The 12,777-nt window shown below is 35.2% G+C and overlaps 1 protein-coding gene across 1 annotated transcript in view; it reads left to right on the top strand.

Moving 5' to 3' along the window:
- FAM83B (family with sequence similarity 83, member B) overlaps nt 1–12,777 on the top strand; it is a 45,004-nt gene that overhangs the window by 29,652 nt on the left and 2,575 nt on the right. Inside the window, exons 2-3 of the mRNA XM_010076788.1 lie at nt 2,720–2,884; nt 10,794–10,918. Of these exons, the coding sequence (XP_010075090.1) occupies nt 2,720–2,884; nt 10,794–10,918 (290 nt within the window). The remainder of the gene's footprint in view (nt 1–2,719; nt 2,885–10,793; nt 10,919–12,777) is intronic.

Raw genomic sequence — 12,777 nt, 5'->3', positions numbered from 1 at the left:
CAAAAAAAAGGAAGTTTAATACATTTTGAAGCCAGACTATTCTATGACATTTGTGGAATCCACTTGTTCTGCATCAAAATCCATAGTTTATGATCAAACACCTAGTCTGATTTATAGAAATCAGTATACAGAAATGACCTTATCACTGTAAATGAGTTTTTACTTATGAATGTATATCATATGCATTGTTCAAATTTGGCACTCTTCTTCCTCCAGCAATTGAGCCTTATTATCTTTGTGTTGACTAGATTGATTGAGTGTTGCTGTGAGTGAATGGGCAGGCTAATGAGGGCATACAACAAGAGTCATCTTTGGTTTGCAGGGAATGCAAAAATGGATGTGCAGTTGGTTGTCAGATCACAACTGTGGCTTTGCATACATGTCCTTAAATCTGGTGAGGATTTTTCAGCTAGCACAGGCCTTAAGTTTCAAAATGTAATCCCTATTCCAACTCTGGAATTGAAACATTGAAACTACTTTTACTCGCAAGACTGCTTTGATGCTTTGCAGAATTAACACCAAAATTAATAAGCTAAATGGTTTAAGAACAATTCTACTGGTGAAGACAAAGAGGATTTCCCGGTTCATTCACAAGTTATGAAATACGTGCACAGTAGTGCACATGCATCTCTCTCATCCCACCAACTTACTGGCCTGCTTGCTCTTATGTATTTATTTCTCTCCTTCCATCTTCATAAAGATAGATATGGCCATTCTAGTCAGTGTTGGTTTTTAGTTTTTATTACTCATTCTTGTTTTTTTCTTTTCTGTATATTTCCAGTGTATTAGTCTTTGCAACCACAGATGCTGCAAACAAATTAGCATCTTAGATATCTGCCGTATGAAAATGTTAGAATGATTTTTGAAGGCTGTGCTGTTGATTTTTAGTATTTCATTTATTCATGTCAGTGTATGCTAACGAATCCATTCAGGATTTCTCTCTTACATTTAAATATATCCTTGAATATAAAGAGCCCCTATTTCTAAAAGACCTGAAGGTTAGGAAAGCTTAAGAAGAAATTAGGGAGATCAGAGGGAGGGTGTCAAAGGTAATGAAACTGAACTATTGGAGAACAGACTTTCTTCTTTGGTCTTTTTACCTAACACACTTGATCTGTCTTGGCAGATTTCTGCACAGACATAAGTGAAACAAGACAGATGAATAAATAGGGTTGCCATGTTCAGTTAACTTTATGTGTCTCAGAAACAAGGCCAAGCAGAAGGTACAGTCTGAAAGTGATGAGGTCCTTAGAGTCAAGATAAACTTGTGTGTTTTTCAGTCTTTCCTTTCAAATTTAGATAAATAGAATTTGTACTGTTAAAAATCACATTTAGGTTTTATCTTGAAAAAGTCAATAAAATGGATGAGGTAGTACATGGGGATATTACCTAAGATTTTTGAAAGAGTTGAATTATTTCTCTCTATTCAGTTCCTCTCTGACTGTTGGATTTGTAGAGTCTCTTGCCAGGTGACACACTATGGTAAGGCCATGTCCTTTAATTTTTACTGCTTCAGGAGTGGTCTTTTTACCTTTCCTAATGACATAGATATTTTGCTTTTATTTTTTGTAGGTCAGCTCTCATTAATATTTCTAGTGTTTTAAGTACATGTTTGGCATGCATCTTTTACTTCTAAGCAGGTAGGATTCAAAAAGGTAATTCAGAAGTCTGACTGAACTTCTGAACTTTTACCTGGGTGTGTGCAACAGCATGTACCAAATTTTGTGAGTGAGGGAAATGTTTCAGTTCTGGAATAAGATGAGTGATTGTAATTTAACAACACCGTTAAGGTTGAGGTGCAGATAGTTTAAAGAGTAGTGAAAATAGTAAAGCATGCTCAGTATCAGTCCTGCTCTGATACCTGTGAAAGGCTTCATTTGATTTGAATTTGCACTTGAGACATCTCATTGGAACTTTTCATGAAGACTCTAGTGGATAAGAATATTATCTTTAAAAGTTACACACACATGTTATCCCTCTGTTATTTCCTCCAACGCTTCAATACTAGTTCTTCCTAAATTGCTAATGATATGTCAATAGCATATTGTCTCCAAAATATCATTAGCTGGACATTGCTTTTCCCATTCAGAAATACTTACTTTATCCCCATAAGTTGAAGGGCATTGGTAGGTGGTATTCCACACTCTAATCTTCTCAAACCAAGCTCTTACCAGCTGAGGAAGTTTCATCCCAGTAAGAGTGCTGAATCATCATGGATCCTGAAGTCCTCAACTCTTCCAGCTCTTCAATGGCTGCTTATTGACTCTGTCAAGCTCTTGAGCCATTAGCCTTAGAGAAGATGAAAGATGAAGAACCCCTTGTATAAAAAACATTATCTGAATTTTTTATACACACTGCAGTTATATTTTGATGGTTTGATTTTTTTCCACTATATTCATACTGCTGTTTCCCCTTCCCTTCTCTTCCACTGGATTTCCTTTTCATTGTATAACCAATCACTACACACACCCACATGACAACATTTTGCAAGGCTTTGATACTTGTCACAAATGCCACACAAGCAACCACCTGACTTCTCAAAAAGAAGATCCAGTGGTCTTGACAATCCTTCCAGGTTAAGTGGTACTACATGGGAAATATTAGAACTGTTTGATATGAAAAAATATTAGTGTGTTAGCTACCCAGTGCAAACTTCAGTGAAGAGTTTCATATATATGTTTATGCAATACAATAATTTGTGGTTTTCTGTTTTATTCAGGTCATTGCCATCGTTATGGATATGTTTACAGATGTGGATATCTTTAGAGAAATTGTGGAGGCGTCTGCTAGAGGGATTGCAGTGTATCTCCTGCTTGATGAATCCAACTTCAGTCAGTTTCTGAAAATGACGGAGAAACAAGGCTGTCAAGTTCAGAGGCTCAGGGTAAGGCTTCCTGTGTTCCTGTGCATGAACATTCACTACTCATTCCTCCACAACATCCTGAATAGGGACTAGTATTCACAAAGTGATTATTGCATACTGCTTTTCCAAATTAACTAAGAGGTAAAAATAGGCACGCTATCAGCAGAACTTTCTTTACAAATGTTTTTCTCTTTGGAAAAATTATCTTCTTCATGTGTCAGAAAAGAGTATTTGATAGTATGGCATAATTTTTCATGTATTATTTATAAAATAATTTTCCATTATTATGTATTTACGAATACTAATGCATTCCTAATGTTTGAAAAACTTTGCTTCTTTTTGCTTTCTCTTAAACTAGCCTGCAAATAGAGTCATAAAGATTATGTAAATCAATAAACTGCATACTTCATTTTATGATCTTTTTCTTTAAAGTTATTATGTATTAAAATACTTTAAAAGGCCCAAGATTCTATTTTATTAATGTTTCCCTGAAAATCCATATTATCATGTCTGTTTGCATCGTCTTAGAGAATATTACTTTTATACACGAAATACGTAATTTTATCCTCTAAGAAAGATAGCGAGAAGACTAGCGTTTACATTTTTCACAAGATGTCCTGTACCACCCTAATATTTAACAGGGATTAGAATACAAAACATGAGCTGCACTGACCTGAACTAAATGCTTCATAAGTACTTCTAGATTTACTGTACTATAAATAGCACTGAAGAAGTTCCAAGAATGCTGCCAGAGTTTCTTTGCAAAGCTCTGAGCTCTTCCTTGGCTGAACTTCTGTATAGTTGCGCTTGCAGTTCCTTGTTTCTATAACAGCTCTTCTTAGCAGCATACATTTTAGGAACCCAGTCCAAGACTCAGATACAGATGGGTTGTATTTGTGAGGATAAAGAGGGCTTTTTGGTAGAATTTTGGATCAAACCTGTATTTTATACCAATTTTTGCTCTGGAGTGTTCACTTAGGTCCTTAAAAGTATTCCCACACCGCTTTCTATGCTTGTTTCTTGTGTATGGGTGTGAGGGATTGCCCTCTGGTGGCACAGAGGTATGGGAACTTTTGGAAAGAAAACATCAAAAAACATGTGGTTCTGTAAACGCTGGTCGTGACTGCCTTCATGAAGTCAGGATTTGGCAATATTTCCATACCCTGGAACTTGAGATACCGCCATTTGCTGATTACTTGGGTTAACTCTGCCATAGAGGTTGCCAAAATGGTGTATGTCTTTTTTATGGCATGAGTTTTATCCTCACAAAATAAAAGCAATCAGGAGCATGCATTTCAAGTGATAACTCAAAAAATAACATAGTATTCATTTACACATTAATTCTATGCAATGTGTATCTACAGCTGTCTCAAAAGCTTACCTTCTTTTGGGTGGATTCAAGGTTGTCTTTTTAATATGGTTTTATTGAAGGAATTGATGTACATACATTAGAGTGGATTTTGCATGGATTAGTGTGGATTGGAGAATTTTGGACTTGACCTCTTCAGTAACATTGTGTTTTAGTATGTTTCTCTTTCGTGATGATGGGAGATGTATTTTATACATCTTTACTCTGCAAGGTTTACTTAGAATACTATGAGGTTTATCAGAAAATGAAAAATATATACCAAAGAGCTAAGCAGTAATCCTGTTGTGTTCTGGGTTTCCAGTTTAGGTTGTAATAAAGCTCTTCAAATTAATGGTCTTCTCATCCAAGTGCTACTCTCAGTGACTGTTGCTCTGAGAACAGAAACTTACTATTCCCACAGTAATTCTTCTGTGTCTTTCTTGAGGATGAAGAGAAACTGCAGGTGACTATGAAAGAACAGTCAGTACTTTGGAGAAGTTTTCTCCCTTTCCATTTTTCTCATTGTCTCAAGGTTCACAAAAAAAAAAAAAAAAAAAAAAAAAAAAAAGCCAAAAAAACCAAACAACCGAAAAACCAACCCATCTTCAACTTTTTGTGGTCTTAGATTTTGGTCTTCCCCTTCTGTTCAGTGAAAGCAAGAAGAGGACAGAGATGTATGAATCTATTTCTTTTCCTCAAGATGTAGCACTAGCAGCATTGGTCTTCTTATTCTTTGGCGTGACTTGGTTCAGTCTTGGAGAGTATGGCAGGCGTTCTTCATGATGGGGAGTTTCCTTAAAGCTTTTCTGAATCAACGCCTTCTCTGGCTCTTTTTCTCTTCCTTTGGATCAGTAAAAAATGAGATGCAGTGATGAGCAAAACTATATTTTCTAATTCAAGTTTACAATTCAGTAGTCTTCTGAATGGAAAAAAGAGGATTATATTCATAAATCTACGTTAAATATCTCTGCAGACAGTTTTCCTCGTTTGTAGTTTGACTGTGTAGCAGGGAACATTTCCCTCTTTACTGAAAGATATAAGTGTAAAAAAAAGACAAACTATATATTCTGTGATTATTTTGTGAATTCCATATAGGACAATATGAAATGTAGGGTTTACTAAGAGCTTTTTCAGTCTTTTCTTTACAGCATTTCTTCTTGTGGGTTGGTTTTTACTTAATGTTCACCTTAACATTTCCAGTGGAACTGAACTCAAATAAACGATTCCTTTCCTATGCTTTCCCATTTATCTTTCCCCAATTTCATTCCTGTTTCCTGACTGCCGTACATTTTTTCTCAGTAATTAATGTGTTTCTGTTTTTTTCTCCTCTCTACCTAAGTTTCTTTTGATTAACTTTGTCACTGGTCTGACTTGTTTGGTCAGCAATTCCTTTGCATAGAACGATGAAGAGTTGTTACAGATTCAGTCCCTTTTCAGGTGATTTTTTTAAAAACTAATAGCTGAATTTTTTTGAGAGATGCTTTTTTTCTGCTACTGACAGGTACTGCAGCAAACTATGAAATAGATTTGCACTGCAAAATGCAAAGACGACAATCTCCAGTACTACCAAAATGCTTAATGCAATAACTTAATTTTGGATTAGAAACAATGAACCAGTGTAGACAATGTCATTTAATTCCCAATAAGTCAATCAAGCTCCTCAGCTGATGTCAGATCTTCAAGTTTTATTTGATAAGAGGCACGTGGCAGAGGCTCCATGCCCTACAGAAACCTGTTTTTGCTTCTCTGTCAATAATGAAGAATCGTCTTGCTAGAGGAGGATATTGAAAGCAATTTGACAGGAACTGTTTATCCCCTGATATTCCTCTCAGGATTTTTAATGAATTGCAGGAATGAGAAAACAGAATTACTGATTAATTTGTTTTACTTTCCTTTTGTGAATTTTACTCGCAGATAAGCATGCTTAAATGCATAGTAGGAGCTGGTCTTGAGATCTGATTGCAGTTTATTATTTCTCACCAGTGTTACCAAAATCATAAAATGTTTCCAATGCTTCCAAGTATAAGTCAAATTTGGTTATTAAATAGGCATGTACAGCGTGGTGTCATACCTGTGAGCAAACTTCTGTGCTAAGGGACTCCAGAGTCCAGTGAAGTCAATGAGATTTTGACTTCAGTGGTCGTTGGATCAGATGCAAAGTCAGAATAGAAGCGAACTTGAAAACGAGTTAGCATTTGCACAACAACTATTGTCTCTTAGTAAGAAGAGATACTCAGGATAATAAATAACACTGGCAATGGTGAACAAAGCTGTTAGACTAAGTACTAGGTAGACATCCATTTTCTTCTTTGTGCATATTCTTGACAGTGAGTAATTGAACACTGATAAAAACAGACTCTACAAATAAAAAGTGATGAAATGAAATGTTTGAGACTAGTATATTCACTGCACTTATCTGTCACGTTGGAGGGTTTTTACTGATGAAACTAAATGTGTGATGTTGAATTGTACTTCAAAATTTTAAATCATGCTTATGTGGCTCTCTCTGGGAAGATAATGGTGCAGTCATACACAAAAAGAGAAGTTAGAGCTTGTTTCCTGTTTATCATTTGGGTGTCATTGAACTGGATAGCCCTGATGGCCATCCTTAACCTGCAGCCACTGCATGTTTTAAACATCCATGAATGTCCTGTAGCCTGCTCTTGAAGGAGAGAGAAGATCCCATGTGTGGCTTCAAAAACCTCCTAAGACATCAAATGTTTGATTAAATTATTCTTCCAAATGCATCCACTAGGAGTTACAGCTTGCAGGACCAGACAGGCTTTCTGTTTGACTCACTATGGCCAATCTTACTTGCTTCCGTGAGTCCCATTGGGCTAGCTGGGTTCCTTCATGACATCTGAGTTCATTGGTTTCTGGTTTGCCCAGGAGTTTCCTCTTGGGATTCATAAATTAATTATTGCTTTACCCACAATGATACAGAACACTTCTGCAGTGATCAGTGGCACGCTACTGTTAGCACTGTTAGCATGGGAGTCCTGTGGCCTGAGGGTGAAACCAAGTAGGAAGGTGAAGCTCAGCATTTCGTACCCAATGGGGCTTGCAATTCAGTTTGTATATATTTACTGCTTCTAATCCTAAATGGAATGCATTGTTATTATATATCCTCAAATATTGTCTGTATTTTGGGCTATTATTCAAAATATGCATTCCTGGCACCTAATTAGAGGGTTTAAAGTAGGTGAAGAGTGCCAGATGAACTGTGGAGGAAAAGGAAGTGTTATGTGAGAAAGGTGAGCGTGATCTCTGGCACATGCCTTTCTAATGCCGTGTTCCTGTCTGGTAGTGGATGACCTACAGAGACAGGGAATGAGTTGGCAGGATTAAGGAAGCAGGACAGAAAAGCTGCAGGAGAAATAATCTGAAGAGAAGGAGAAGGAAAAGAAAAAGGACAACCAAGGAAGCAGTGACGACAATTTTTTTTAGAAGCAGCAATTTAATGTAAATTGTAGATACGCCTACTTGAAGTTATATTTCAGCTTATGAGTACCTAAGGCGAAGCTTTTTATATATATAGTATGGTAATTTACAAGCCATTAGCTTTGCTTGTGCCTCCAGCATTCCAGATTCCCAAGTGATATTCTGTCCAATACTGATCAGGCCTTACCTCAATAAGATTTGATGCGTTCAACTGGCATGTCTCTAGGCCAGCATTACTTGTTATGATTATTTAAAAATGTATAAGCTGCCTCTCAACTTACGTTTTTCCAATTATAATGACATAAATATAATTTAATATAGGTAAATGTATAATTTAATATAAGTAAATTTGACATACAAATATAATTATATGATCTATATAATTAGGTAAAAAATCATTGAAGTAAATGAAAATTTAATGACTAAGTCACTAAATTTTATTCTATTGTAAATAAGGGTTTACTATTGTGGTAATCTTTAGAGTGCGTAAATTCCAGTATTTTTTTTTCTTTCAGGAATTATTTTTTCCACGCTACTTAACTTTCAAATAAAAGCTTTTTATTTAATTATTTTTACTTGAAGCTTGAGTGGCTGCTGGAGAAAGAATAATTTTTTTCAGTGGGTTTGGCTTGTTCAAAGTTAAAAAAAAGCTGCACTACAAAAGCAGGAAAATCGACTTTCATTTATTAGAAAGCTCCTAATCAAAGGCAGAAAACTTGAAAGACATAATGCTGGATTGTCAAAGGTGATCAGCAGGTAGAGATGCAAAAATTTTACCTTTTAAAATTTTACAACGCTTCTAGATAATGCTTCTTTTATTTATCTAATTAAGAGATAAACTTTATGTTTTATGTTTCTAACACATTGGCAAGACATTTAGGTCACAAACAAAAGTAATTTTTAAATGCTGTCTTTGTACATTTTAAATGAGTTGCATTTTTATTCAAACACAGCTTGACAAGAATGCTAAGTAAAGACTCACCTAACAAACAAAATTTAAAGAACTTGGATAGCTTAAGTCAAACCGTAATTTGCCAGCTGATCAGCTTTTAAGTGTAACTCTTGCTTCTTTGATATAATTTTTCTTTTGATAAAAGTTTTAAGATACCAAGAGTGAAATACATACTGATTTAGAAAGCATGTGTTATTTGGAAATGTGCTTTCATTTCATGGATATTTTCTCCTAACTCTGATTTTTCTATTTGGAAAGATAAAGTTCATTGGATTGTAGTAGATGCTCATTAAAAATCCTACAACCTCTATCTATTAGCACTTCATATGTTTTAGATAAATGTGTAAGTGCTCCCATAGACAGTAAAGGGTTCTGTAACTGTATTGCAAACTCAGTCATACTGGACTCTTAAATGCTTTGTAATTTTAAACATCTCTACAGCTTCATGAGGAGGGGAGGTGGAGAGGGAGGTGCTGATCTCTTCTCCTGGGTATCCAATTGGAATGGTTCAAAGCTGTACCAGGGGAGGCTTAGACTGGATATTAGGAAGCATTTCTTTACCAAGAGGGTGGTCAAACACCGGAACAGGCTTCTTAGAGATGTGATCAATGCCTCAAGCCTGTCAGTGTTTAAGAGGCATTTGAACAATGCCCTTGATATCATGCTTTAACTTTTGGTCAGCCCTGAATTGGTCAGGCAGTTGGACTAGATGATGATTGTAGGCCCCTTGCAACTGAAATGTTCTATTCTATTCTATTCTTTTCTATTCTATTCTAATTTGTTTTATCCTCCTGATTTTTATGAATTTACCCTGTACACAATCTTAGCCATATTGCTTCATGAATAGCCCTAATTCATCTGTACCTGACCTTTACAGAGTGCATGTCTACTGTGATTTTCAGTCTGTCCTTGTAGCAGTCCCATGAAGCAAGATATTCCTCTGTATTCACAAGTCTTACGTTCCACTATTTCCATATATACAGTCTATGTAATAATCATATAGATTCTATTTTCTTACTGCCAGTGCTAAACTATGGATTTCACTCCCACTGGAACACTTGTAAATTACCATAAATTAGCATTGCTAGAACAAATATTGCAAGGCTAGAAACTACAGAAAATATTGTGATCATTCACAACTATATTCCAAGCTTTTTTTTTTATGTCTTGTGAAACATTTTTGATCTCACAGCCACATGAGGTAGATGCTGTAGGTTGGTTTGAATTGAATATATATTTTATTTTTTCTGTAAATAAGCGCCTTTTTGTAACAGTTTCTGATAAATGCTTTTTTTTCTACATCCGTGTAAGAACTTTTTGAAAACTATTATTATTATCATCCAGACGGTTTTGTAAGACATCTTCTCAATTATTTTATTTCTAGGAGCTTAAAAAAATAACTGATGGTAGAGAGGGAAAAAGAAAAGACACTGGCTCAGCTGAATCCATTTCATCCGCAGTCTGGGAGAAAAATTGACCACATTTTTATGATCCAACATGGATAATTTCCTATGTGCAATTTACTGAGTTCGCATGAGTAAAACATAAAGCTTCTTAATAGAATTCCAACTTAACTGCTGCATAGAGTTCGTGCTACCTATCCACATTGTGATAGCGTCTCTGAATTTAGAAATATGATTTATCCCATGGTGCAAAGCTGACTGAGAAATCTTCTGGTTGTAAGACTGCAAGGGATTCTGGTGCCAGGTGATATCACTCAATGGATCATCTCAGGGTGGGGTATCTGTGTTTGTAGGTATAGCAAACTTGTTAAATTAAAAGAAAAGTGATCCTGGCTCTTTAGATGTTGTCTCCAATTAGCTGTGATGCTTGGAAATCTTGTAAATGTTGTACATCAGATGGTGATAATAATTTATTATTTTTTACAGTAAAAAACCTGTTTCTCTTGTCGAAGACTTCATGTGCTAGAACTCATTTTTGAGAGTGGTGGCCATGGAAAAGTGGAATTTCATTTTCTGTGGCCTGGGGAATCTCGTCAGTCTTGAGTACAAAGCAATAATTTGCCATTTTGGGTCAGAAGGGACAAGTTTGATCAGAGTTTACTTCCCTGCAGAGTTTATTAATATGCAATAATATAACTCTTGCCCTACTGTACCTCTGACTTTTAAACACCCTAATGCTAAATATGGAATACATACCAACTAAAGTATTTCAATTGTCTTTTTCAGAACATGAGAGTGAGGACAGTAAAAGGACAAGATTACTATTCTAAAACAGGAGCAAAATTCCATGGAAAAATGGAACAAAAATTTATTCTTGTTGACTGTAAGAAAGTCATATATGGTTCTTACAGGTAAGATCAGTCACTGAGATGTCCATAGAAAAGCTGTCATCTCAGTACCTCTCCTACTGCAAATTATTATTATTTTTTCTATTTCTGAAAATTCTTCCAGGGAACTCCATGGGCAAAATTCATTATCTTTTCTGTAAATTAACAAGTTATCACAGATACTTATTGATAACTAGCCTAATATGGAGCCAAATTTTGAGATCCTCTTAGTTTTTCACAAACAAGAAATAAAGGATATAGCTTTTGCTACAGCTGAAGACTTCCTAAAAAGAGAGAAAAATCATGATTTGTCTTATATTGTCTAAATTATTCTTGTTTAACATTCACTCCAGAAAAGGCTGCCAAAATTATTTAATAAGTTCACTTGGATAGTTTCTCCTCACAATAATCTTCTAAAGCTGACAATGTAGACCTATTCAGTAGTGTATCACGGTCAAATTCAGAGTTGCCCAAGTTTATATAGTCTCTCTTTATGTCTGGCTAAGTTTCTTTATTCTTTCCATTTTATTTCCAGTGTCTGTGTGCAAAGCATAGGCTGGAAGAACTTCCAGCTTCACACTGCTGGAAAAAAACTAAGTTAAAGCAGGGACAGTTTTATCTCACACAATATTAAATATTTTACTTCTTTCATGCAACACTTCTCACCTTTGGCCTACTGTTTTAGTTTCTGCCAGCATAGTGCCTGGGTTCCAGAGCCACAGCCACTGACTTTCATAGATTTCCAGCACTGTAAGCTTTTGAAAATCTGGCTTTTTATGTCCTCTGAGACTCAGCCAGCCCCAAATTCAGACTGATGTATATAAATGGTAGTGAGGTAAGTGACAAGTTCATAAGTTAATCACTGTAAGAGAGTCCAGGGAGAGTCTGCCTGCTTTGACATCTACACACAGTTTTAAAATCTGTGAGAAAGTGATAGTTTTTCTCATTTCATTTTGAAAAATAACACTGCTTTAAGACCTAGCACCACAGAGGCCAGAATCATCAGTTTCTGTAGAAATTAAGTTTGCTTTGTAAAGAATTTATCAATTTATAACGGTAAAGATGAGTCCTTCTGAATTCTTGTTCTCTGAACTCGATAGAAAGTTTAGTTTTTTTTTTCAAATATTACAAAATGTATTATTCTTAATTGTGAAAATTAATAGAGAAAAATTTTGCATCATGATTTGATTTAATCTCAAGATACTATTATTTCCTGAAAAATACAAAACTAACAAAACAAATGAAATGAAATCAGCAAGCTATTCACTTACATACAACAAAACTATTTTCTGACATCCAGAAGACAAATGCAAATAAAACAAGTTCATTGATTTAGTGAAAATAGGATTGCAAAAAGATTTTTTCTTTGTTGTAATCTACAAATTGCATGCTTTCAATGGCATAAAACATCTCTAATGTACATGTTAATGTATTTTGTCTCATTTTTAAGCTGTAAAGGAGCTATAGTTAATTAGCTTTGAGCATGTGTTCAGCCTTTCTAAGTACAATAGAACAGAGGAAATTTTCCTTCATCAGAATATCATAATTTCAATTAAAAGAAATCTTTACATCCAATCTTGTTTGCATAGCAGAAAATGTAAACTTTTTTAACAACTGAGGTGCGTCTTTTTAAAAATGTGTTTAGAGTGAAGTACATTCAGAACTGTTGAAGCAGTTCTGCATATTATTTCAAATGTGTTTTTTTCACAACATAACCACACATTAACATTCTCTGACTCAGGATTAAATACAGTGGGTCTAGTCAGTCCTGGCTTAGTCTTTGTAGAGGTAATTTTGCACCATTAGGTATTTGTACTCTAGATTTATGAATACTCTTTTACTATATCCACTTTTTATGAGGGCAATGAAGTAGTTATAGATGC

The sequence above is a fragment of the Pterocles gutturalis genome, unplaced genomic scaffold (genome assembly GCF_000699245.1).
Source record: "Pterocles gutturalis isolate BGI_N339 unplaced genomic scaffold, ASM69924v1 scaffold2418, whole genome shotgun sequence".
Taxonomy (NCBI): Eukaryota; Metazoa; Chordata; class Aves; order Pterocliformes; family Pteroclidae; genus Pterocles; species Pterocles gutturalis.
This window is presented reverse-complemented; position numbering and strand designations above follow the sequence as displayed.